This window comes from Pan paniscus, chromosome 13 (assembly GCF_029289425.2).
Source record: "Pan paniscus chromosome 13, NHGRI_mPanPan1-v2.0_pri, whole genome shotgun sequence".
In the NCBI taxonomy this organism is placed as follows: Eukaryota; Metazoa; Chordata; class Mammalia; order Primates; family Hominidae; genus Pan; species Pan paniscus.
Window position 1 is genome coordinate 84,219,831 of NC_073262.2, and position 20,837 is coordinate 84,240,667.

Below are 20,837 nucleotides of genomic sequence, written 5' to 3' on the forward strand. Positions count from 1 at the left end.
TGCCTAGCACAAAGGTACTTGGCTAACGGGAATGATGGATTTGCAATCTAACAAATGACTTTAGGCTGAATCTAGTGATCTTGGGCTGAATATTTTTGAAATATGAATATTTTGAAAGTATGAAATATTTTTTCATAAATATTGAGCCAATATGCATACTAAAATGGTTTTATAAGCAAAGGATGAATTAGCCTGGAAGAAAGGGCACCTTTTTGTTAAGTCAGCACAGAGGAGGTGCCTTTTCTAATCTGCCCAAAGGTACAGTAACTCTGAACATTCATAAGAATGTCAAACAGTATTGTCCAGTAACAACGTACTCTGCCTCTAGTGTAGGTGGCCAAGCCAAAGTTGAGTGCCACACACCTGTGCTCCACCCACAAGGAGAAAATTGAACCATGTGGCCTCGAAAGTTCTTTTCAGTCTGATTTCTCTGCTGCCTTAACTTTTTCACTGTATTGTTCTATGAATTATCCTATGGATCTCTGATCCTCAAAATATCTGTCACACCTTTAATGGTACAATCTCTAAAACTTGCTTTGTTTCAGAAGCAAGAGAAATGATATCATATGCCAGCATGGGCTTATCGTTCATACTCTTCTTTGATTTGTGTATGAATAGGTAATTAGGAAAAAATAATTCTTTCCAGGTTCTCCCAGAAGTTTTTCTGATGCTATTAGATAAGATACTACCTTGGTGGTGGTAGCAGAGTGGGGATGCAACTTTAGCACAAATATTTCAAAAGATGCTGATCTATATTCAGAAGTAGTTAGGATTTCAGCACAACCCAAAATGAAAGAAGTGTGTTTTTATTAATGTGGTAAGATCCATTTTTAAAATAAATTTATGAAAAAATTACAGTACCTTATAGTGTATATATCTAGCTGTAATTCTTCATATTATACTTCGTATTTATATAGCACTATTTCCTAATTAACTCATCATATAGGGTTTATTTTGTAATTCCAATTCCATTTGGACTCACCCATTCACACAAGGATACATTAAAACAATGTCCCACTGGACATGCAGAAGATATGTCCTCTTTCTGCTTTACTCTTCCATATACTTTCAAATAAAGTACGAATTCGATCTTACTATGACATAATTTTTGAAACTGAAACTAACAGTATTATGACCACCTTTCTGTAGTATAATATACAAAGTTTCAAATATATTATTTCAACTACAATAATAACACTGTAAGATAGGCAGGAAGACTAAAACTTTTCAAATATTCACAGGTTTATTCAAGAAATATTTTTCATAAATATTGAGCCAATCTGCATACTAAAATGGTTTTATAAGCAAATGATGTAATTTTATAAATTTGCCTGTAGGAGGAGTGTTAGGCAGCTAATAATTAGCCATTCTGCACAAATGTAAGTAAATTCTAAATTTGCTTTACGGAATATTCTATTGTTTTATGTTTAAATATGGTACTTAGTAATATTTACAAATTTAGAGAAAAAAATCCTAGAACATAATAGTTTTGTCTCCAATACAATTAAGAAGGAAAGCACATTTAGATGATTTCCTCTGCCTTAGTTCAGGCCTTGTATATCAGTTTTCTTGTCTCCAATCTCTTTTTCTCTCTTCCTTTTTAATTTTAATTCTGCTGGTGGAGTCATCTTTGCCAAACCAGATTGCAACACTATGATAAAAAAAAATTTACACCAACTGTGGATCAATACATGATGAGTAAACTGCTGAGTGCAGCTTAAGGATCCATCCATAACCTGGAATTATACCTCCTGTAGTATACATTGTTGAGAGCCTTCCTAGAAGTCATTTTGCCCTTTCTTCTTCCTAACAGAATCCAGATTCAGCTGAGGCATTTCAGTCATCAGGAAAAGGGGATCTGCCCTCAGCCCCTGGGAAGAGTCTTGATGGTTAAATAAATGATTATTCCAGATTGACTGTGCTAATACAGTATCTGTGCCCAAACTTAAAAAAGGAAATTTTAATTCATCTTCAGGATTAAAGCATGTTGGGTCTCTCTTGCACACATATGCACACCTCTCCCCATCCCACTGGATATTAATAAGAAAGGATGAAATTCACTGGCAGCTATTTTATGATGATAGAGTAAGATTTCAGATAATGTCAAAACTGAGGAAAGTAGAGCAAAGTTATGGCACAAACTCTCCAGATGTATGGGTGTAACACACATGGACTCTCTCACATACACACACTCTCTCTCTCCGCCCCCTCCCAACTTTTACAGTACATGCCTGTTAGCCTGACTTCCTTCCCTCATTTTTTGTCTGCCTCTTAAAAACTGCCTAGTTCAAATGCTTTTCTTGAATCTTCCGATCAAAATATCACCTCTGAGACATCAAAGTTCTTTTATGTATACCCCAGTTATAATGGTTTTAAGCATTTTTTTGAATCTCTAATAATGTAGAAAGTCATCCAAGTATGATAGCTTATTCATCTCGCATCCTGCACAATGTTGAACACAGAGCAAGCATACAATGAGATTCCTGAAGTGAATGCTATATAGCAATATCCATGTTAAGCTGCTTTGTAGTATTCACATGTAAAAGCAATGAACAAAATAGTCATTGAGTATGCCAATATGTTTATTCAACTTTTAATTGTCTCACCCTAATACAAATCTCAAACTTTTCCTTCAGCCAATCTTTGGAAATCTTCAGTAGAAAGAAAACATAAATCTGAATTTTCTCTTTTACTTGTAAATCACCTCTAAATAAGCCGAAGGTCACAAACATGAAAGGTTAACTTCTTCACTATAACTTTATTTTAATTCAAAAATTCCTCTTGAGTTTTTCATGGTAGTTTCTCTCGAACCTCTATAGTTATAGGCACATTTCATGGGGGCTGACCTTCCTACAAACCTTGCTTTTTTTTTTTTTTTTTTGAACTTTCTTCTACTTCAATCCATCAAATCACTAGGTGTAGGTTTCAATGATATTATTAACATCTTGAAACTTATCTCCTTTGTTTACAGCTGAGTAAAGCCACATCACTGTGAATCCCTTCCCTAGGAATCTATAACTGGGACTAGGAAGTTCCAATTGCACTCTGGGCTTGTCCCCTGAGTAGGCTTATTTTATAATACTTTTCATCAATTAAAATTTATTGCAAATTTCCACTGTTAGCGAAGCCACATAGAAATAAAGCTAGGAAGGTTGCGATTCTCCATAGCATCGACTCTTCTACTCAGTTCCCCACCATACGAAAATAAGTCTCAAAGAAACAAAGAAATGTGACTACCAAATTAAAAAAATCAAAAAGGATATTACTAATCATCTATTAAGTTTAGCATTAACAAGTTTCTATTTTCCTTGGCACAAACCTAAGTACATTTCTTAGTTTAGACAACGAATTTAAGCTTCTAGCATCTCTAAATTCATCTATTAATAAAACCAGCAGTTCAGTGCTTAGTTTTGACCTAACCAGCAGGGGTCAGAGTCAGAACGAAAACAACCCAAGGAAGAATTCCATGGAAAGACATCAACTATATAAGTGAGCAAAAAATCAATTTCTTGCCTAACTGCAAAATTAATGTGTAAGTAGCAAACATCTCCATGAAGATGTAAACAAGTATACAGCTTCCTTTGTAATTATATCTAACAATTGTTTAAGTCTGAAAAAATATCTGAAAAAGTTCTAAAGAGAAAATATTAATATTCTAATAAAAATAACAACAAAAATAATTAAATTATAACCCTCGAGCTGGCTGCAGTAGGTTATGAAGACGTAAAAATGCTATAGATATTACAAGTAGTTTCCCAAGTTTGCATTAAGGACAAATTCAGATTATTTTGCTTTTGTATGTTTTTGTAGATGGTGAAATTATATTCTGAAAATTACTTACTTGTTACATCAGTTTTTATTCCTGCAAGCTTCAACAGAGGTTCAACCTTCTCATAATAAACCTGGGTAGCTTCTTTTTTGTGACTTTGGGGGTTAAGGAGTATTTTTAATGACTTCGGTCTGTTTGGAAAGCCTAAGAAGAAATTTTAAAGACAAAGTTGTAAAGTCCTTGTCATCATTTTTTTTCTTTCCCTTTAAAATGACACACAAGTCTGTTAGAATGTTATATGCATTTAAATAGTATTTGCTATTTTTATTTGACATTCTTGCAAGAGTATTCTGAATATAACTTTATTTGAAAACATTTTCCTAGCTGTGAAATAGGTATATCCCTCTTAAAATAAATCATGAGTTAGAACAATATATTTAATTTATGAAGGAAGATGCAAAAAAAAGAGGCAACTTTGTGAATATTAGGCAGTGCTATGTGTATTTACCAAACCACAATATATCAAATGTTCTTTTAGCATTTGTTTCTGGAAAGAAAGCAATGGACTGTAACAAATAGAAGGGTACATTTCCTCTCCTTAGCTAAATGTGCTCATTATTGGAATTGGGCACCCCAGTGACCCCAGGGCTACCAACGCCTGACCTACTGATGAGTCCAGTGCAGAACAGAGGAAGCAGGGATGGGTCAGTGTCAGTACCAAGTGCAGTGCATGCTGGGAGTTAAAAAGAGGGTTTCGGTCAGAGTTCAAGCCTGAAAAGGGGCCAGGGGAGAAAGAACTCTTTTGGGAATTGGGAAAGCAACGCCTCTCAGCAGGGATTCAATGATAGTGCTGCCTCACAGTTGGGGCTGAGATTTGATACTACAATTTTCTGGGCTTGCAAGATGCTTATCTCTTCGAACCCAGTTGGAGCAGGTGCAAAGCAAATTTTCTGTTGTTAGGAAGGGGCAGGAGGGACTGAGGAGCAAAAAGAAAGCTGACAACCGTTTCTTTTACGGTAAGCTGCTCTCAGAGGGCCATGTTTAAAGATTAAACAAGCAGTTATTAACATCTATTTTTAATAAAAACCATTACTAAAAAGACAAGTGAAAATTGTCCACTACAAGAAGTCAGTGTTTCATACATCAAGTAGAGAGAATATTTTACTTCTCATTATATTTGATACAATAAAGTATTTCAACAGGACATACTGTTTTGATTTTAGGGAGAGTTTTAGACGAGGAAGAGATAGGGTCATGATAAACTCCTTAAACATTCCTGGTGAAACTGCCTAGGGCCCTTTTTGGTAAGAAGCCTGCATCAGCCTCCAATCACCCAGGCCGGAAACCTCAAAACCGTGCTCAATGCCTTCCTTTTTCCTTGCCACCTTTGAATGAGTGCTCAGATTCATAAGATGGTAGCCACTTGCTTCCATGCCTTCTCCCTTCTCCCACTGATGTCCTCTGACTTGGGGACCATGCCCAGGCATGCTGGCTGTCCTCCCCTTCCACTGCATCCTTTGGCATCACAGCTCTGGTCAGTGCTGCACACTTCAAAGGCGGCTATGGCTCATTGCTGCCTGAAGAGCGAGCCCAAACCCCTTAAAATGACATTCAGAATCCTCCTGCTCCCAATCCCACTCACTCTCCTCGCCTTCCTCTGTTACACGTGTTAAAGAAACATGTATTGAGCACTTGTGCTAAGTACTGGGAAGAAGGGCCAAGGGATTAAGAGATGATTCGTGCTTTAAAGGAGGAAGATGTATCCACAAAGACAGACAGCACAAAACACAGAGGCTGGTTAACAGAGAAGGACAAAGTACAACAGAGTGTGTGAGAGAGGGTGGTTAATTCTTATTAGGGATCTGGAAAAGGCTTCAAGAGAAGGGAGTATCTGAGCAGGGTTTTTGGCTTGTGCTGTTTTCACCCCCTAAAATTTCCTCCCTCATTACCCCTCATCCCACCCCTGAGCAAAACAGCAGGGGTGAAAATTTTAGGCAGTGAGAGCTGCCTGAGCAAATAAATGGAGCTAAATGCAGAGGGTTTTTATGTTCCATTTCAACTTCCTCATCAAGGTCCAAAACCACTGTATTATTGCCAAATTCCTAGTCTGCCGGGCCTTCCTTTGTTCAGGCAGTTTTTCCTTTATGCTCCACCCCATCCCCACTTTTGTCAAAATTTTACGACTTTTCAAAGCTCACTTCAAACAACACTTCCTCAGTGAAGCCTTTCTTAATCAGCAACAGAGTTCACCTCTCTGAAGTTTGTCTCAGAGTAAGGCTTCTCTGCTCACACTTTACTCTATGTTCCTCTATTACTGATCTTTATTCTATTTACATGAAAGCACACAGATGAAAGACTCAAACTGAGACAATACAATATTGAATAATAACAGTATTATACAACATTGAATTTCTAAACACCCAACTTCATGAGTAATACTGACACTAAACAAACAAAAGATGAGAAGGGAACATTCTGTTCTATAGGATAATATTAAGGTAATTAATAAATATAGAAGAATTATACAGTGAGAAAAATCACTATTTTCAGTCATCACAATAATTACTGATTCAGGCAAGAATCACCAATGGGTGCCAAAGCCATCCAGTGACAGTCAGTTGGGGACAAAATATTTATATATTTAAACTCTGTCCCTCATCACTCTAATTATTAATACAAAGGGCACACTTTTAATGGAGACTAAAGGCATGAAAATTAAATGCAATGTGTGATTCTTGATTGGGTTTTTAAAATATCATGCAGGACAATGTTGCTGTCCTTTAACCATGAAGGACTCAGCTTACTTTTACCGAAACACGACGGGAAAAGAAACTTGCTTAAGGCCCAGAGGCCAAGTGTCAGATTAAATATCCTGATTAAGTTTACTTTACCTGGTAAACTTATTGGAATGCCCTGCTTTACTTCTCAAGCAGGGGTAGTCCCAATAAGGACAGTGTTATCACACACAGAAAAATAACTTTTATTTATCTTCCTATATTCATTCATTTATTCACAAATAACTGCATGCCTGCTCAGTACAAGGCAGGGTTCCAGAAACTGAGGCTCTGTCAGTGAACAAGAAAAGCCTCTGCCCTTGTGAAGCTTCCACTCTAATGGCACAAGACAGAAAGGAACAAGAGTATGTCATGTGGTAATGAAATACATTCTAAAGACAAAAATGAAGATCACTAGTAGTGGGAGAGAGGGAGAGGAAAGGTGGGCGTGACTTCCTGGCCAGGGAAGGTCAGATCACCCTCGAGCCTTACAGGCATTTACAAGGACTTTGGCTTTTGTAGAGAAAGAGGTGAAGCATGGTGAATTTCAATCAATGAAGCCATATAACCTTAGGTGTTGAAAGAAACACTCTGGCTGCTTTGTGAAAAGTAGATAAAGTAGGGCCAAGGGCCAACAAACAAGAACAGTTGCAATACTCCAGGTGGGAAATGGTTGTGCTTGGACTGGAGTGACTGCAGTGGAGGTTAAAAGTTAGATTCTACATGTATGTTGAAGGTATAGCTGACAGCATTTGTTGACTCTTTGGATATAGTATGTGAAAGAGAAGAGTTAAGGAATATTCAAATGTCTGGCTGGTAAGGGGAAAGTAAGGACTTAAGATGGGTGAGTACTAGTGAAAAATTGGTAGATTCAAATTGTGGTCTCAGAGAAAGTTGTCAGTAATGACAATAACAAGATCTAAGGAACTGGCATATTCATCAGAATTACCTGAAGTGCTTCTTAAAACATAGATTCTGGGCTCCATCCCCCAGAATTTTGGGCTTAGTAGTCTGGGGTCTGGTCTGCGGATTCATATTTATAACAGGTACCCAGGTGCTGATGATGTCTGCAAAGGGACCACATTTTGAGAACCAACATTCTAGAAATCATCCTCGTTGAAGGAGAGGAAGCCAAAAACTGAAAGAATAGCTAAAGAAACATAACATTTTAACAGGAGTAGTGTCAGAGAGAGTGAGAGTAAGATAGAGTTTAAGTCTACAAAGAGTAAAGAAAATGACTCAGTAGTCTGCACAGGACTGCAACTAGTAGTGCCAGCTAGAGGTATCTAATGGATTGAGCTTCAACACTGAGAACTTTTAAGAGAGGAAAAAGGATTTATGGTCTCAAAATTTAAGTGAGATGGAAGGAAGACATTAAGACATTGACAATATCTCCAGGACCAGTGGTATGAAATGTATGGCAGAGAAACCAGTTACCACTTCAGAGGACTGCAAGGAAAGCTATACATTCCTGGGAAAGCTGGGTCTCTATTACAACAAGAATGTCGGGGAAATTATTTAGAAAGGAGGTTGAAAATAAAGGAGATTTTGCTAATAATGGACAATTCCAGAGGGTAGAGTAAAATGGTGTCTGGAGTTAAGGAGGGTTGGGGACAGTGTCAGGCTAGGGGATGTACAGAGACTTAGAGGCATGGGAGGCCAGGTGATGAAGGGTTTTAGGCAGTGACATGGGGTGGAAGAGGTAAGAATTGTTTGCAGCAGTTATGGTTGGCGAGTAAGGCAGTAGGGGGAAGGGGTCTTGTCCCAAGCACATAGAGCTCTAAGAACTTGTCTTCCCTCCAGCTAATGTCAAAGCTGGGAAAGGAGCAATGCTGCCTGGAGCTGAAGGAGATCCAAAGCCCCTTTCCCTTTCAGCAGTCCTGGAAGTCCTGGAATCTGAACCTACATCTGTCTGACATGGCTATACTTTTCACCAAGTGACCTCACTGCAAACATTCTATATTTGAGAAACCCATGCTCGACTGCTTTCTCTATAGGTAAATCATACACATGCTACAGAATTCAAAATCACCTTATTTAGCGCATTCACTGATATCTAGTTTCCTTCTTGCACAACAATCACTGATATCACTTTGAGAATCCTTCTAGAAATATATCTATATACACGCATATATATATACACACGTATATATATATATACACACACACATATATGTGTATATATATGTGTGTGGGGTGTGTGTGTGTGTGTAGACAGAGAAAGAGAGAGAGAGAAAAGAGAGAGAGAGATGAATGGTGTCTTGCTCTGTCACCCAAGCTGGAGTGCAGTGGCATGATCTTGGCTCACTACAACCTTTGCCTCCCAGGCTCAAGCAATCCTCTTGCCTCAGCCTCCCAAGTAGCCGGGACCACAGGCATACACCACCAGACCCAGCTAATTTTTATATTTTTTCTAGAGATGGGGTTTTGCCATGTTGGCCAGGCTCATCCTGAACTTCGAGTCAAGTGAATCACCTGCCTCAGCCTCCCAAAGTGCTAGGATTACAGGTGTGAACCACCATGTTTGGCCTTGTCTAGGAATATTCTATGCATATACAAAAATGCACGTATATTCTACAGCTTTTCACATAGACAGCAGCTTCCCTACACGCTATTCTGTATCTTGCTTTTTCCTTTTACTGTATTTTAAAGATGACTCCATATCACTACATAGGATGCCATCTCACTCTATCTAAAGCTGCCTCATATTCATCTGGATGAATTTACTTCAATTCTTTTGTATGGATGAGTCCTTGAGGATAAATGTTCAGGTTGTTTCAAATCTTCCTTTACTGCAAATAACAATGCAGTGAATGCTACTCTCCATCTATTTGATGCAAAATGGACAAACTTCTGGAAGTAGAATCACTGGATCAAAGAGTATGTACTCTTAAGGTTTTATCATATAGTGTTAAATCACTCACTATAGAAACAGCAGAGTTGCGACCAAAAGTGGACACTTGAGTAAAAGGATATGGTCTCAAATCTTCACTCTGTCATTTATTAACTGTGTGACTTTGAATTACTTGTCTAACTTTTCTTCAAATTCCTCACGTGTAATACAGAAATAATGGTACTTTCTGGATAAGTTAATTGAGATAATTAAATGTAAAGTGCTTAGAAAAGCACCTGGCACAAAGTATTCAGTAAATTTTTCTCTTATTACTACCAATTTACACCCTACAAGGAATTTAGATTGCCTGTTTTCTTACATCCTTATAAACATAAACCCACAGTATGTTCAAACTTTTTGATCTTTGACAAATGAAAAGTGAAATACTGTATGTGACTCTAATTTCAATTTCCATTTCTCTTTTCATGAGAGGTTGTAAAATTTTGTAAATGTTTAAGAGTTATTTTTTCCATGAACTTTCTATGTATGTCACTTGCCAATTCTTCATATTTTCTTTGTCAATTATGGCAGTACTTTACACAGTAAGAAAACTAGGCTTGTTATGAGTTACAAATGCTTTTCCTAGTGTGTCATTTGCCTTAATAACTTATGTTTTCTCCATACTGAAAGTTTTTGCTTACACGGACCTATATTTGAATTTATCAATCATCTCTTTTATGGCCTCTGGGCTTTGTATCATATTTAAGAGTCCCCTTTTGAGACTTAAAAACTGCATTTTTCTTCTAATAATTTTATGGTCTCAATTTTATATTTTCAATTGTATCTGAAGTTCATTTTGATAAAAGGTAAAAAGTTGGGATTTGACTTTCATTTTTTCCAGATGGCTATCTACCTATCCCAACATTATTCACTGGAAAATCCATCTTTCCCCACAGATTTTAAATGCCACCTTTAGAGGTACTAAATTTTTGTATGTGTTTGGATCTCTTTCTGAACTGCCCATCTGAGATCCACTGATCTATTCATATGTCAGTACCATCTTTTAAACATTATAGTTTTATAATGACTTATAGTCAATAAGACTGGTCTCTCATTACTTTAAAGAATTTTTCACATCTATTTTTGCTTATTTTTACATATGATCTTTGAAATAAGTTTGTCTAGCTTAAAAACATTCTCCTGGTATTTCACTGAGATTGCATTAAATATAAATTATCTTAAGATCAAATAATACTTTTGTGATGTTCAATCTTTCTGTATAGAAACATGGTATGTTTTTCCACATAAATAATCTCCTGTGTCCCTCAGTACCATGTTAAACATTTTAAGATAAGTGGTGAACAATTCTAGGTTTATCAGTTTTTTGTTGCTGCTGTCAACGTGTTTTTCCCCTAACTCATCTCCTAACTGGCTATAGCCTGCATATATCAAAACTATTGATTTCTATACCTAGCCCTTTCCTTAACTGCTTAATTGTAGGCCTTCCCTTTATTCTCTTGGATTTTCCAGGTTAACAATTATTTTATCTGTAAATAATAATCATTTAATTTCCCCTTTCCAATGTTCATACCATTCATTTTCTTCAGCAGTCTACTTACATTAGTTCCACCAGAAAAATTTGACTAATAGTGCTCATAATAAAGGACATTCCTGTCAGTTCTAGAATAAGAAAACCTCAAATGTTTCTCCATGTAGGCTTTAAAATATGATAAACATATTTATCATGTTGATAACCATATCCATCTATTCTATTAAGAGCTGTTTGACATTTATAAGTAACACTGATCTCTAGTTTTCCTTTTTGAACTTGCATTGTCAGAATTTGGTATCAATTTCATGCAAGTTCTATAAATAAAATCTGGAGTTTTCTTTCCTTTTCTATCCTCTAAAATAGTTTAAATAGTATAGAAGTTTTCTGTTCCTGTTCCTTAAGGGTATAACGAACATCTCTGTGAAAATATCAGTCTGGTACTTTTTTAGAAGTACCAAAAAATGCCCATTTCTTTGGTGTTAATTGATCTGTTTAGATTTCCTATGTCTTCTGGGTTCAGTTTGGTCATGTTCCCTTTCTTAGACAAGGTACTCATTCATTTTACCCTGCTACAAGGAGGCAACCCAGGTTTCCTCCTAGTTTCTAGACATATAGTCTTCCTCCTGAGTAACAGTAGCAATACTATTTCTCCCAATAATCAAAATTAATCATCTTTGCCAGCGTAGCATCTTCATTTTTTTCATTTGTTGTTTCAGTTATACAGTTCAGTAATGTGGCCAGGTTATTCTAAATGTCCAGTTCAATTGAACGACTATCATGTTCCCATGTGAAAGTGTTGTTTCCTCACACTAAAACCTCAGTGTATCAGCAAAGTTCAAAGTTGCAGAGGCAAGATGAAAAAATATTTTGAACATGTGATTAGATGTGAAGTAAAAGACAACACTTCTACCTCCACTTCTTGATTCATAGACCCCTGTATTATGTTTATGGAACTAAAAACTACTTTAATGTCACAAGGTTTCATCTTCCAGGTAGAATACAATATGCTACAACAGGAACATGGTAAGACCAGTGAATCCTGTAGTTGTCAGCCAATTGCCTCACTTATTTTGATGTGAATGAGTCTCCTGATCAAAAGCAATATTATATAGGATGTCATATTATTGAATAAGGCTTTAATAAGGCCATGATGTTATTGCTGACAGAAACATGGTGGGCAGGGAATGCAAATCCAAACGTACAGTAAGCATTCATCGCAACAGTGACAAACCACTGACCTTCCATAATGGAGCAAATCCAATGCAATCAACCTGCCACCAGGTGGCTGGCTGGTTGCTCTGGGACATGGTGCCATATCCAGGGCTCAAGGTTGATCTGTTTTCAGGTAGAACACTTGGCAATAGTGGCAATTCAATCAACCTTGGTAAGCAGCAGTGCTTATTAAATCCATTTATTTCTCCCATCCCTGCACCAGTGCTATTTTAAGTGTCCACTGCATAAGCCCTGAGGTTGCTTTGCAGTGATGCCGACTAACATCTGTAGAATAGGGCATCTTGCCTACCTATTTCCTCCTCTGAATGAATTTTCTTTGTTGAACGTTTACAAAAAAACATAAATCTCATTTTCTGTTCTTATTCTGTGAAAGTATACTTTCCACCTCATACATCTTTCTCACCAATCTTTCTCTTTCAACTCAACTAATTCACCAAACTCTGAACCACTGTCCATACACTGATAAACATCAATCCCTTGGCCATCACACCTTGACAATTAGTATCAACTGATTAAAATACCAGCCCCACTATTTGATGGGGGAATATTCTTGAGTGGGATTGTAATGCTTTAGTAGCTCATTTTTGTTGTATCATGCAGAACCATCTCTAAACTAGGTTCCTTTTATTTCCTTCAGTGTGCTGGTCATGGAAAATGTTTCATGAGGCTGCATATGTGTGGTGAAGAGGAAAAAGCAACACAGCAACAGTTGTAGGCCATCAGTATATTTAATGTACTATAGTCATATCTTCTTACCCTTTAGTAGTAGTATTGGTATAAAATGCCTTTCTACCTAAAATAGCTAGAATATTTTATTTTATTCAACTGAAATATTGTCAACATATATATATGTAGACATATATATATACACATATATATACATATATACACACATATATATACATATATATACACACATATATATATATACACACATATATATATATATATATATATATATGTTTTTTTTTGAGATGGAGTCTCGCTCTGTCACCCAGGCTGAAGTGCAGTGGCTGGCGGGATCTTGGCTCACTCCAACCTCCGCCCCCTGGGTTCAAGTGATTCTCCCGCCTCAGCCTCCCAAGTAGCTGGGATTACTGGGATTACAGGTGCATGCCACCAAGCCCAGCTAATTTTTGTATTTTTAGTAAACACAGGGTTTCACATGTTGGCCAGGCTCATCTTGAACTCCTGACTTCAGGTGATCCGCCCACCTCAGCCTCCCAAAGTACTGAGATTACAGGCATGAGCCATTGCACCTGGCCTCGTCAACATATGTTTCTAATAGACATCTCAAACTTAACATATTCAAAACTGATATTCTGACTTTCCCACCAAACCTAGTCTATCTATCCACAGTCTTGCCCATCTCACTAAACGACCACTTTATTTTTCCACTTTATCTTTGCTCAAGTCAGAATCTTTAGTGCCTTACTGTGAAAACTAGTAATTAAAAATTGCTTAATTAGTTAACTAAGCATTTATCCTACCTTTTTAATATGCACTATATTTCTGGGTAATCAAATAACCCCAGTTGCGAAGTAACATCCATTTAAAAATAAAAACAAGGCCATTAATTCAGAAAAAAAAAAAAAGATTGAATTAGAAAGTCTCCATCTTGCCATCCCTAATTAAATAATTAGTTCAGGCAAGGATGATCAATGTGTGTTAAAACCATTAGGTGAAATATTTATTGAAAACTAGATATCTCTTCCCTACCCACCCCCCTACTCAACAAATTATCTAGTAGTTTCACATGAAACATTACAATAGAAGGATCAGGCTGTCACCTCCTTAGCTTAGCCTCATGAATAGTGAAATAGTCAGAATTAAGTGCTACCTAACATTAAGCACTACAACTTATGAAGTATTCTTGCCCAAAGTATCAAACATGAATCTCAGTAAGCCTTTAGATTGAAAATTCAGCTTAGAGGAAATACAGGCAACAGAACAACAAGTTAAACGATATCACAAAGAAGCCATCGGATAGTGGTACAGCAGTAGTGCTCAAAGTATGGTCTTCAGAATGAAAGCCCAGCATCACCAGCAGCTCACTGGAAAGAGCAACTGAATCAAAATTTCTGAGAGTGGGGACTAGTAATCAAAGCTCTCCTAGTAACTCTTATGTATGATAAAATGTCTGTAGGACAAATAATCTAGTCTCTTCCATAAGTCAATGTCAGAGAGAATAAAACATATGAAAAAACATGTTGTAATGTTATAGTTTAAATGTAATTAGTTAAATGAATGATTCTTGATTAGACACTAGTTGGTAAAAGTTAACTATAAAAGACATTATGGAAAATATGGAGAATTTGACTATGGACCAAGTATTAAATGTTAATAAGCAATTATCATTCATTGATTTGGCAGGTTAATGATATTTGGTTATCTGAAAAATATCTATTTTTAGAGCTACACACTGCTATCACAATATCAACAATTTACTTTAGAACACATTGGCAGAATAAAATGTTTGAAGCAGATATAGAAAAATTTTAAGATCTGTAGAATCAAGGTGATAAAAACATGGGTGCCCATTGGAATACTGTTTATATTTTCTATATGTTTGACACTTTTCATAACAGAATATTCATGTCATCTTTGACTTATCCTCTTAATAACCGCCATATTGGCCAGGCATGGTGGCTCACTCCTATCATCCCAGCACTTTGAGAGGCTGAGGTAGGAGGAATGCTTGAGGCCAGGAGTTAAAGGCTACCCTAGGCAACACAGAGAGATACTGTCTCTACAGAAAAAAAAAATTGGCTGGATACAGTGGCATATGCCTGTAATCTCGACTACTAGGGAGGTTGAGGTGGGAGGATCACTTGATATCAAGAGTCTGAGGCTTCCATGAGCTATGGTCACACCATTGCACTCCAGCCCGGACAACAAAGCAAGACCTTATCTCAGAAAAGAAAAAAAAAATCTGCCATGTCTATGTTGGTAAATGACATGTTCTATCTGGAAAAATGAATCCAAAATCTAAGCATGTCTCACCATCTCTCCCACTCCCAGCTTAATTTAAGTCACCATCTTTTGCCTGGATTAATCCATTTTTCATTTAACCTGTCTCCTGCTTGCCTGTTTCAATTATTCCATCCACTCATATACACCACTCTCTACACTTAGTGGCCACATATCCATTTTAAAAGGAAATTATGTTACTTTTCTATTAAAATCCCCAAATAGCTCCCCGTTTTTTTTTGTTTTTTTGTTTTTTTTTCAGAATAAAAGTAAAAACTCATACAAAGCTTGTAAGGCCCTTCATGACCCACCCTCAGCCGCGTTTGTGACCTACTCTTTCCCCTGCTGACTCCACTTGAACATGACTTTCTTGCTCAATTCTTTGCACTTTTCGTTTCCTCTGCTTGGACCCTGTTTTCCTTCATATATCAATATGGCTCTCTTTCCCCATTACTTTCAGCTTTCTTCTAAAACTCCACAGTCAATGAAGCCTTCCTTGCCCACTGTGTATAGAAGAGGAAATATTTTCATCTGATTGCCTGGTAGTACATACCATCACTTGACATAATAGAAATACATTTATTTGATTTTTTTGAATTCCCCCTCTACCACTAGGATTTAAGCTCCTTGAGGTCAAGAACTTCATGATTCTGCTCTCTGCTATGTTTACTAGTTCCTAGAATAGTGTCTGGCACACAGTAGGTGCCTAATAAATATACATAAATAACTAATATTCTTTTAAAAACCCCAAATTAAAAAATAAATTATAAAGCTGCAATTTAAACTGCATTAAAGAAAACAAAAGCACAACACTGCAAAACAATCATTTAAGCAAAAAGCTTCTCTTTAAATTGGTATTTTATAAAGGAAGTCTAAAATTACAACTATTTCTATTAATTCCTAAAATAAGACAAAAATACTTAATAAAGAACCAGAGTTATCAAAGTTAAGTTTTCTGATAGGTATCTAGATCCCTTAGAAAAAATATTTAGCATGAAAAAACAAGCAACCCCTTATTACTGCCAAGTTTTAAAAACAAAAAAGCAATTCAGTCTGTATCTCATGTCTACTCCTTATATCTACAAACTTAAAGTCAATAGAAAAATCATATTTGAGAACTGGTAAAAAATCTTTTCTAAATTAAAACTCTAAATTAATAGTAGCATTGAAAATAAACACCGACCCTTTTGCTCAGAACTTAAATCAGTTTGCCTTCCAGGAACAAATCATCAGTGATAATAAAAATCAGACAGTGGACCTGAAAGCAGCAGCCCGTATGAGACTAGTTTGTTTTGAAAAGCAAGCCCATTGCCTTATCCTAGGCTTGAACTCAGAGTGCTGTCTCTCATCCCCATCGGGGCACAGAGCTTCATCATCTCACAAGAGAAAGGAAAATGCAAAAAAGCAGGTGGCCCAGGGGATGACAACCAGTAAGGAAAGATGAAGCCAAGACAAAATTCACCCTCTGAAACTGCCAAATGATGCAGTAAACCTATCTCCCATGAAAGGAACTGTAACAATAAGACGACCTTAGTCACTAGGTTAGGAAGGTAAGAAAAAAAGCCTTTAGATTGCAAGAAAATTGATAAAAAGGGAACAGCTTAATTTCTTTCATGAGAAAACAGACACACATCCTAACCCTCTTGACTAAACAATTAACATTTTTAGGTGACCTAGAAATAAAGTATAATGTAAGGACTTATATAAAGTCATTAGGTACAAATAACTCTCTGGAAAACATTTTTAAAATGCTCCAACACAAGGCATCAGGTAGTCATGACCTTGCTCTGCTCTCATCCAATTATGACAAACTGTTTAATATGAAAGCTATATTGAGACACCTAAATCCCCTAAACTCCTTGAAAAAAAAAAAGATGAATTTCAAAGTGGTAATTATCATTTATTCATAACTTGACAACAGTGTAAGCATCCCCCAAGTAGACAATCCAAGATTAAAATATAGGTATAATTCAACATTAATATGCAACTGACTTGGTTCTCAGTCCTTTGGTAACTTCCCAATTCATACTCTAGAGTATAGACCTTTTTAGCACGCCAGTTTGCGATGAACCAGCAATGTAAAACAGAATGGCCAACTGTTCCTCTGTTGGTAACAAATGTGCTAATATATACTAGTTTAAACTTGATCTATCAGTGAGTCAATGAACCGTGAAGGGTGGGGGTTAATCAGGGTGTTCTCCAAACAAAGGCTCATGAGAGCGGCAGGGACGCCACTCCCAGACTCACATCTGTGCTGTTTTGAGTGCAGCATGATGGAAATGGCATGGTGTTCATCAAAGTTAAGAGCCCAGAACCTTGTCATACTCTTGTGTATATTCACCACTATTTTACACAGAAAAGCAACCAAGTTGTTGCAAAGATAAAACCCAAACACAGGAAATAGAAACCTCAGTTAACCACAAGTCTCAGGAGCTATTAATATTAAACTATGCCCAGTTAATGTGTAACAGTGATGGTAAAAGCCTTTCCTACATAAGATTTGACAACTTTCCAGTAGAGGTCTGAGTTAGAGATATTTTATATTGGCAATTTATATTAAAATGCATCAATTTCACCTTATTATCCACAAAAGCTTATAGATGCAGATCTTTACATACACAGATGAAAATAATTTTAATGCCGTAAGTCAAAGTAAAAACAAAGCCATGTAACTTCTAAATTTACATGCAGCCCAGCAATGTAAACATACCCCTGTTTCTAATAGCTAAAACTGACTGAACAGTAATTAGCAGAATCACCTGCTGCCGGAATAATCACCTCAATACTTCAGAATTTAAATGATAAAAGAGCTAAGACTATTTAAATAGAGAGCAAGAGAACAGCGAAGAAAGAAGAAAAATTCAGCCAAATGTGTCATCCATATATCTTTATCATTTTTATCCTGATATAATGAATTTTTACTCATTTTAGAAGATGCTATAGAGTAGACCTATTTAACTATATCACTTTTCCTAATTAAAAATCCAGACTAAAAAGAGATACACGTAACTGGCTGTAGGAAATTCTTTTTCCCTACTCTACATAGAAGTCAACCACAAAATTGGTTAAAATAATTAGCATTTAAATACAATTAACCTCATAAAAAATCCAATTCAAATGAGATAGTTGTATATTTAATCCTTCATGAACTAGAAAATTATAAAATTATTAGAGAATACTTTTATGAATATGTTTTACCTTAATGATTTTATCAATTAAAAAGCTTTTTCAAAGTATCCTTTCTGGATCATATGTAAGTAATTAGGTGTGGCTTTTTTTTTTTTTTTTTTTTTTTTTTTTTTTTTTTTTTTTTGAGACGGAGTCTCGCTCTGTCGCCCAGGCTGGAGTGCAGTGGCGCGATCTCGGCTCACTGCAAGCTCCGCCTCCCGGGTTCACGCCATTCTCCTGCCTCAGCCTCCCGAGTAGCTGGGACTACAGGCGCCCGCTACCACGCCCGGCTAATTTTTTGTATTTTTAGTAGAGACGGGGTTTCACCGTGTTAGCCAGGATGGTCTCGATCTCCTGACCTCGTGATCCGCCCGCCTCGGCCTCCCAAAGTGCTGGGATTACAGGCGTGAGCCACCGCGCCCGGCCAGGTGTGGCTTTTAAGATAAATTTTTAGCTATTTGCAGGGCCTCCAAAAAAAATAATTTTTAGCATTCCAAGAACATATGTTCCATTATAAAGAGTCGTGAAAAGATTTGTGTACTATATGTTGAAGATCAATTAGAGAGTTTAAAATTTTTAATTGAAAATAAACTGTATATTTATCATGTACATCATGTTTTGAAATATATATACATTGTGAAATGGCTAAATTGAGCCAATTTACATACGCATTATCTCACATACTTATCATTTTGTGGTATGAACAGAAAATCTACTCTTAACAATTTTCAAGTATACTTTATTATTAACTATACTCACCATGGTATACAATAGACCTCTTGAACTTCTTCCTCCTATCTAACTGAAATCCTGTATCCTGTGACCAACATCTCCTTGATTCCTCAGCCTATCGCATACCCCTGGTCACTACCATTCTATTCTATTTCCATGAGTTCAACTTTTAAAATTCCACATATAAGAAAGATCATGTGGTATTTTTCTTTTGGTGGCTGGCTTATTACATTCAGCTAATGTCCTCCAGGTTCAACCATGTTGTGGCAAATGACAGGATTTCCTTCTCTTCAAAGGCTGAATGGTATCCCATTGTGTATACACACCATATTTTCTTTATCACTTGTCCATTGATAGATACTTAGATTGATCCCTTATCTTGGCTAGTGGGAACAATGCTGCAATAATCACTAAAATACAGATCTCTTCAATATACTGATTTCATTTCCTTTGGATATATTGCCAGTAGTGGAATTGCTGGATCATATGGTAGTTCTACTTTAAACTGTTTGAGGAACCTCCATTCTCCTTTCCATCATGGCTATACTAATTTACACTGTCACTAACAGTGGGCTAGAGTTCCTTTTTCTCCACACCCCACCAATACTTATCTTTTATCTTTCTGATAACAGCCATTCTAACAAGTGTGAGGCGATATCTCACTGTGGTTTTAATTTGCATTTCCCTGATTGTTAGTGATGCTGAGCATTTTTTCATGTTGTCCATTGGTATGTCTTCTTTCGAGAAATGTCTATTCAGATCCTTTGCTCATTTTTTATTCATGTTATTTGTTTTCTTGCTATTGAGTTGTTGCAGTTCTTTATATATCTTGGATATTAACCCTCTGTCAGATGTGTGGCTTAGAAATATTTTCTCCCATTCCATAGGTTGTCTCTTCACTCAATTGACTGTTTCCTTTGCTGTGAAGAGCTTTTGGGTTTGATGTAATCCAACGTACCTATTTTTGCTTTTGTTGCCTGTTCAAGTTCACATCTTAAAAATGATTGCCAGACTTAAATATAAATATTTCTATTGGTGTATCCTTTCTACCATATTAAGAACTGTGGCTCCCAACAAGGCATCTGCCCATTTGCCCAATTGTATGATGTATAAAAACTACTTTCAGAAAAGTGGCAGCCAAACCACTAAGAAAAGTAAACTTGCTGAAATGAGTTCAGTATTTATTCGCAGCTCTTTTTTTGGCCCCCTAGACTGAAAGTATATATATTTCAAGTACTGTGTTCAAAAGTTACTTGGGTTAGCTTTTTCCACCTTTCGTAATAGTAATATTATTGCCAGACCAATGGCATGAAGTATTCAACGGCATGAAGCTTTACACCTATGTTTTCTTTCTAGGAAGAAAGGATACACAAGTAAAAATCTTTATATTTAGGTCTTTAATTCATTTTGTTCCAGTCTGGGACAAAGATGGACTTCTCAATAACTTGTTTTGGGACAACTGGGTAACAACTATTTGGCAAAAGATAGGATCAATACCTTCTACCATACAAAAAATAAACTCCAAATGGACTAGAGATCTAAAATTCAACTATGCAAGTACTAGTAGAAAACATGGGTGAATTTATCCATAAGTTGAGTGTAAAGAAAGTCTTACTACAATGCAAAAGCCAGAGCCAATAAAGAAAAAGTGTGTAAATTTAACTCCACAAAAGGTATGTATGTATGTATGTATTTAGAGAAATGGTCTCACTCTGTTGCCTAGGCTGGAGGGCAATGGCACAATCACTGCTCACTGCAGCCTCGACCTCCCCAGGCTCATGTAACCAGCCCGAGTAACTGGGACTA

General features: G+C 36.6%; 1 protein-coding gene across 4 annotated transcripts in view; it reads right to left on the reverse strand.

Moving 5' to 3' along the window:
* CERKL (ceramide kinase like) overlaps window positions 1-20,837 on the reverse strand; it is a 121,585-nt gene that overhangs the window by 33,290 nt on the left and 67,458 nt on the right. For all 4 annotated transcript variants that reach the window (XM_063595218.1, XM_034954603.3, XM_003823540.5 and 1 more), the window contains one exon: window positions 3,842-3,973. In XM_063595218.1, the coding sequence (XP_063451288.1) occupies window positions 3,842-3,973 (132 nt within the window). The remainder of the gene's footprint in view (window positions 1-3,841; window positions 3,974-20,837) is intronic.